The following is a 6,866-nucleotide window of genomic DNA, read 5'->3' as shown; positions in this document are numbered from 1 at the left end:
ACGAAAAAAACTTGTTTGTATAGTCGTAGACCTGATTGATTCATTTATATATCGAGGAGTGAATGATGATTGTGAATTGTGATTGATAAATACTCCATTGAATAATGAAATGAACAAACTAATTGATTCCTTGAATACCTTTTATCATTCTGCTAAGAGCCTAGTACTAATTAGGGTTTATTATACACAAAAAGAAACCATAAGACAGAAGACACAACTCAAGGTGTCGATATTCCATTACCAAGATTAGTCATATTTCACCTCAAACAGCAGCACAGTCGTACAAATCTATACGCCTAACATTTTTCATGTTAATTTGTAGTATTACTCTACAACATTCTCTTCTTCATCCTCTCTGATACAAGAAATGGTTCCGAGCTACTGCAGACTTGACGGCCTGATGAGATTTGATCTTCTAAAACAGTTCCATGAGTTGATTGGCAACATCTGCATCAAATCAGTCGCAGATGATATCGTTATATATGCAAACTCAGTGTAAAGTGTAAACAACATATGAACTTGTAGAGCGAATCGAGCTGTGACCTAAATCTAATGCACCAAATATCATTCATGTTCTGTGGTTATTTGGTTTTGCCGAAACTACTTAGATGTTCACATCTATGAGACACAGAGAGAAGTAAAGAATTCACGTAACACCTTTACAAAAAATCTTCGCTACGAAAACTGGAAGGTGATGTCAACATGAAGGATGCGACACGATGCTTACCTCTGATAACAGATGGCGGCGTGTGGAACTCGTGCCAAACATTATGGCATGATGCAAGATTCATATTTAGAAATTTGGCAGCAAGGTATGCAGCACCTGCAGCTATCTGATGAGGCTTGAACTGCAGCCAAAGGGAGCTTCTAAGCCTGCGAACGGAAAGAACATGACATCAGAAACATGACTAAAAATAAGTAGAGCGGCATCAAAGTTAAGGCAAGTAGCAAATCAAACCGCTTGAAGCAACACAAAAACTAACTGAGATGGTCGTGTGCTGATGATTGTATGCATTTTCCACAGTTGCAGGAAAGTTTTAAAATAGGAGTATATCATAAACATCACTGAAGTTAGTAAAGCCAAGAGGACCAAAACAAATTTCCCTTACCAACGAATAATTCTGCAACTGAGATGGAAAAATCCAAGATTCTTCTGCAATGTGTTGATTGTGTATACTAATATAGAATATATGTTACACCTTTTATAGAAACAATGACTTCAGTTCAAGTCCCCCCTTTGCTGGCTAAATATATGTTGACTTAAATGTCCATACAAGCAGGAACAGGCTTAAGCAAGCTAAATCTCCCATGCAAAGCCAGATTATTGAAATCGATTGCCAAATGAATGCCCATGATATCATTCATCATCTTAGGTGTTAAAATGCATAGTAGTATTTAATAACTAATCAAGACAAAATATATATAGGGGCGTGATCAAATAATTACCCTAAGTATATGCTTAACAAATAACTATGTACATTGTATGCAGGAGTAATGAACATTTTATGGAGTATATAACTATATATACTCCCTCTGTCCCATAAAAATATGGGCATGTGATATGGCACGGAAATTAAGACAAAATTGATAAAGTAAGAGATATGAGGAAAAGGGTAGTTTAAAGTAGTTTTAGTGGATAGTGGGACCCTAATAATAATGTTTTGATTGTGGTATAAGTTGTAAATAACTTGATGTATAGGGGTAATAAATTGGGATAACTTTCCATAAATGCAAATGCCCATATTTTTATGGGACGGACGAAAATGGAAAGTGCACATATTTTTATGTCACGGAAGGAGTATATAGGACTACCCCCCGTAATGAACATTGTACTGAATTACGAATAGTGGCATGTACTATGGATGTTCAGGAAAATAAACAAGTTTTCACTTGCCAAATGTCAAGAGGGATATTAGACCACGGCCATATAGACATTAAAACTAACACATCAAACGTTCATGATAGACACACCATGATTTAATGTAGTAAGAGCTGGCAAGAAATATAAGGTGAGTCCTACACTAATCACTCTAAGAAATACTAGTATTCTGCTAAATGACACCTATAGATGGTGTCGCTACCAAATTCCAAACCTCAGGACAACTGAAATGGAGCACTTAAAGCGAGGCTGGAGCATCCAGCACCTGGGGGCGACTAATTTTTTAGCTAGCTAAGATTTCAAACTGAAAAACATTACTACCACACAAACTGAGATCATCTATGGACAATTATAATGTGTAAATGTATATAGAGTACTCGTAAAAATATTAATCCTTCCTTCTATAGCCAGGCTTTTGAAAAGTTAATACACCGAGCAACATTTTTTTACAATGCTACAGAACATGAACTGGAAACTAGTGGAGTTCTCAAGTCCCCACCTTGTAGACAAATATTTATAGATTTAAAAAAAAAGATTCTGAAAATGCAATTACTTCTCTCAACCGAGATATTTCTATGTTTTTGTAGGTTCATACAGACAAGGTAGGATGGGTTAATGCCACACAGCAATGCGATGGCGAAGCTACCAAAAGATGCTTATTGACCGTCACAGAATTCTACTTTCCAATAAAGAGGAAGACACAAATGATTCCTTTCTCTCCCATCACTGTTTCAACATATCAGTTTCAAAGAGGGGAGGGAGTGTCAAAAAAGTTCTATAAATTTATAAACCATAGTATATGTTTGTTTTGAATGCATACCCCCCCCCCCCCTTCTCCACCCACCCATTTTCTTCAAATTCTAACATATAAGACTCATTGTTTAAAATACAGTGGGAAAGGACAGAGGTCTGAAATCTAAGCTTTGAGTAGTGATTTTACTTTTAGAAGCCTAGATAAAGAGGACATTATTACCGTAGATGTCTCACAGCAATGTTAAAACTGCAGATAATCAGACCAATTTCAAAACAAAAAATTTGAAGCTGAAACAAGAAGTACTAGAAGAATGGAAGGCATGGAGAGTTGTTTAGAGAATCCAAGCATACTAGAATATCTTGAATGTAAGTTTGCAGAGGTTGGAAATATTGGAGGTGATCAGGTGAATATTGTATACAATGAGAGCAAGTCTTTTTGGGAAGTGATGAAAGCAAGTCATTTTAGGAAGTGATGAAAGCAGGTCTTTTGGGAACTGGGAAGTGATGAAAGAAAACCAGTTGGGCCATATTCTGCAAAAGCAGTGCAGCTAGAATTGAATCCCTGAGACTGTTCTTAGGCATCCTATATGGAAATAGAGTTAATGGGAAACATATGCTCCCCATACGGATTTCCAAACACCGATCAGAATGCCCAAATGGAAATATTAGATTTGATTCATCCATGATCTTCTACAGCCAATGAACATGTCATTAAGGTTCAGCATGGAAAAGGCATCCACATGATATCACTATTTCAACTTGAGATGAAAAATAAAACATTTGATGAACAGCGCATCAACCGCCAGCTATTAATATCATAAGGTGAGCATGCTAATCCTCTATAGACCCTGCAATTATACGCCAATCCAAAACATCAATATCCCATTCCATAATATAAACGAGCAAAAGGAGACAAAACAAGCACTGGATAGAAGGCAATGCAGTTCAAGAACAACAAAGTAATATACTTGATTACACTCATCCAACTCCACAATTGCTAGGTTTAACTACAGACGGTTGATCATTTTATATAAAATTCCATTAATCTGATTCTGATTAACAAAATAGTAACAATAAAGCTAGCTCAAATATTTTGAGAGCTTAGCACACACAACTTATAGATTGTTGGAAGGAAACGACAAAAATCAATCAAGAACTTCCAAAATAATGGAAGAAGCCAACTTACCCTTCACTGACCAAGCTCAATGCCAGATTCACCAAAATGGATTGTGAGAAACCTAATTTTTCAAGAGTGGATGTCAAAGATTCATATGGGTGCTGCACGCCAAGCTCAAAGTTTAAGGTTGTCAAAATCAATTGTTCAGCATCTGTAATTCGTTCACGATATTGCTCAAACCAATCCTGTCAAAGCATTCAGAAATAGTTAGTCCCCTCTGCATAAGAAATTTTACTGGGTACAAGGCAAAAATGAAAAAACCCATAGACATGGAGCATATAGAAGATAAAGAGAGAGGATACTTACAACAGGGAACATGCGAGAGAGCACAACGAAATCCTGCTTGTGGAAAGTTTCACATGACACTCTCAGCACGTCATTAAGAGGTCGTGGTGTCTCTTCCGACTTAGAGACAAGGAAAAGAGCAGCAGTAGCTATGAACTGCAAGATGCACACATCATCCAATTAGCTTTTGCAATCATTGACCAGTTGAATTCTAACTCTTCGTTCGCATTACAAAGTTACTTCAGGTTTCAGAAGAGTTTCATTAAATCAGGAAATTTCTTTATTGTATTTTAATCTCATTTTGAAAAGAAAGATTGTCAGGTTCAAATGACAGAACTTACAAATCTATCATGAGAGGCATGAGAGCGACGAGCAAAAAAACGATGACACACAACCATAGCAGTTCCGATAGTGGTCTGTGGGCTGCAAATGAGAAATCGAAATGTGTCAAAGTAATGCACAAAATTAATCATAGCACAACAGTACTTCAAAGCCAACTCCATTGATAACTTAGTGGTTTATAACTCACAGATCAAGCCGAACTCCAAGATTCTGAAGGAAGGCACAGTACGAATATCGCAGATGTGTCTCATGCAGCAAATCAATGCCATCTTTTCTTGAAGGAGAGTGCCTCTCTATTTCATCTCTTGACATAAAAATCACTTCTTCATCATCCTCATATTTTGAGCGGTCTCGCTTGGAGGTAGTTGAAGAATAAGCACCGGCATCGTCAGGCCTCATTCCAGCTATTGTAGCTGACCTATTGTTGCAGACCGAAGGAACACCAGAGTAAGCATTGGCATATAAGGGAGGTACATGTTGCCAAATGCCAGCATTGTTTTCAAGACCATTTTCATGAATAAGGGATTGTTGATAGGGCCTGCCACTGCCAGTGCTTTCATGTGAGAAATCCGAGACCTTCCTCCTCTTTGAAGGTGGTACGACATCACGCCAGACATGGTCATACTTTGGTCTATACTGCATTGAGTCCCGAGAGAAGTCACTGGACAGGCCGAGATTCTTCATATAAAAGTTTGAATCAGAGGGGCAATCGTGGCTCCACTCGTAGTTAGCAGCAGCTGTTGTTCTCATTCTGCCATAAGACGACCTACCATCACTTCGGAAATGACCATCTCGCGCCCAGTGAGGCCGTGCAAGTGACATGATTCCTGTCCAATTCACTCAGTAAGCAAACGCACAGTAATCGTATACATACAGAATACGAATCGCAGATGATCACAGTAGCTCACAGAAAAAATAAACCAACGCCAAAAACAAATTCAAGTTTTAAACGAAACAACATAAGAGAAAAAGTAAGCTGCCTAACCAAAGCAAATAAACAGAACTCTCTTAAACAAAATCTAACACTATACCATTTAGCTCATCAAAACATGAAATTCAGTAAAACTGATTCCGAGTTGATCAAACAAACAGAAAATTCAGCAAGGTGTGAACGCGCAAACCGATTCCAATGAGACTCCGTGCAATAGTTTCCAAAAATACACAAAACCTACTCATTTACACCATTAAAACACAAACAGAAAACGAAAAAAAAGTTCCGTTATAATTGACAGCGTAAATCGGAGAGAATTATACAACCAATCTCAGTTTACCTGAACAGAAAGTTAACGCGAGGATCTAAACGAAAATCGCAGCTGAATTGAAGCTATAAACAAATCAAATTTATCGGATTGCTTGCTTGAGATCAGGGCTGCAGATTGTGAGGGAGGATGAAAGAAAAGGGAAGAATAGGGAGAGAGAATTAAATATTTTTTCTTGAGCAAAAAAGAAGGCTAATAATTTGCGTGAGTTTGCCCTATTTACTGAGTTTTAAATATATTCCTACTTTTTAAAATTGGAAAATATAGTTCGATATTGGATAATAATACAAAATATTCCATTACATTAAGAAACATTGATTAGCTATTTAAAAAAATGATTTTGGACGACGACAATCCACGCCTTAATTGGTAAGACGTTTACTGTAAGTTTGAGTTACTTTAAAGGCATACCTCAATTAGTTGAACGTTTTTTTAAGTTTGAGTTACTTCAAATTTTTGAGGGCACGGTGGATATAAATTGTTTAGTTAAAAATAGAAAGAAAAAAAAAAGATTTTGGTATTAGGTAAAGGAGCACAAAAATGTCTACTCCACCACATTGGGCATATTCCATGCTTTTTGTAATTCTTTTGCTTATATTTTCATTTTCTAACTTTGAATCTGAAACTAGGTTGATCACTTGTTCTCAACCAAATTTATAGATAAGCCATATTTAGAGAAAGTTATATGCCAACTATTTGGATAAATTGCCTAATAAATTACTTAGATTTTATTATTCGTATAGGAATAAGTATAACGTGGAAAACGTGTTGGAGTATACAACTCAGTATACTACATTAACATACGCCAAATCAAGATATTTAGTGCTTAGGTGAGTTTAGAGCCATAACAAAATTTAAGATGCACTAAAAGGTTGCCCGCTCTAGTTTGTCCTAGTTTTTATTATTCAATATTAAAACTATAGATAACATCGGGTAAACCTATCGGGAGTCCATTAGCTCTAATCGAGTGCAAGTTAATTGAATTCAAATTGTATTCAGTAAGAAATTCCTAGTACAATTTACTCTCTAAATGTGGCAATTTTTACTCCCTAAGTCATTTTTCTATTTTAGTACGTTCCATAGTAATAGAGTCATTTCCATTTTCAGTAAAAATCAACACATTTTTTCTCATTTACTTTACTCTTTCTTACTTTATTCTCTCTTCATCTAT

The 6,866-nt window shown here is 36.4% G+C and overlaps 1 protein-coding gene across 2 annotated transcripts; it reads right to left on the bottom strand.

Annotated features, from left to right (window-relative positions):
- Positions 1–202: 202 nt before the first annotated feature.
- Positions 203–5,896, bottom strand: LOC125194267 (cyclin-T1-5-like). Of its 2 annotated transcripts, XM_048092396.2 has the most exons (7): positions 5,708–5,895; positions 4,624–5,263; positions 4,436–4,517; positions 4,116–4,250; positions 3,819–3,994; positions 728–873; positions 203–447 (listed from the first exon to the last, which is right to left on the bottom strand). In XM_048092396.2, the coding sequence occupies exons 2-7, from the start codon at positions 5,256–5,258 to the stop codon at positions 416–418; spliced, it is 1,206 nt and encodes a 401-aa protein (XP_047948353.1). In that variant the 5' UTR covers positions 5,259–5,263; positions 5,708–5,895; the 3' UTR covers positions 203–415. The 2 variants fall into 2 exon arrangements, with proteins under 2 accessions (XP_047948353.1, XP_088913189.1); XM_089057063.1 differs by lacking the exons at positions 203–447; positions 728–873 and adding an exon at positions 2,224–3,480 and having other exon boundaries at positions 5,708–5,896.
- Between the last annotated feature and the right edge of the window lie 970 nt (positions 5,897–6,866).

The sequence above is a fragment of the Salvia hispanica genome, chromosome 4 (assembly GCF_029641045.1).
Source record: "Salvia hispanica isolate PSC_SH4W2 chromosome 4, Shi_PSC_v1, whole genome shotgun sequence".
NCBI classification, from domain to species: domain Eukaryota; kingdom Viridiplantae; phylum Streptophyta; class Magnoliopsida; order Lamiales; family Lamiaceae; genus Salvia; species Salvia hispanica.
This window is presented reverse-complemented; position numbering and strand designations above follow the sequence as displayed.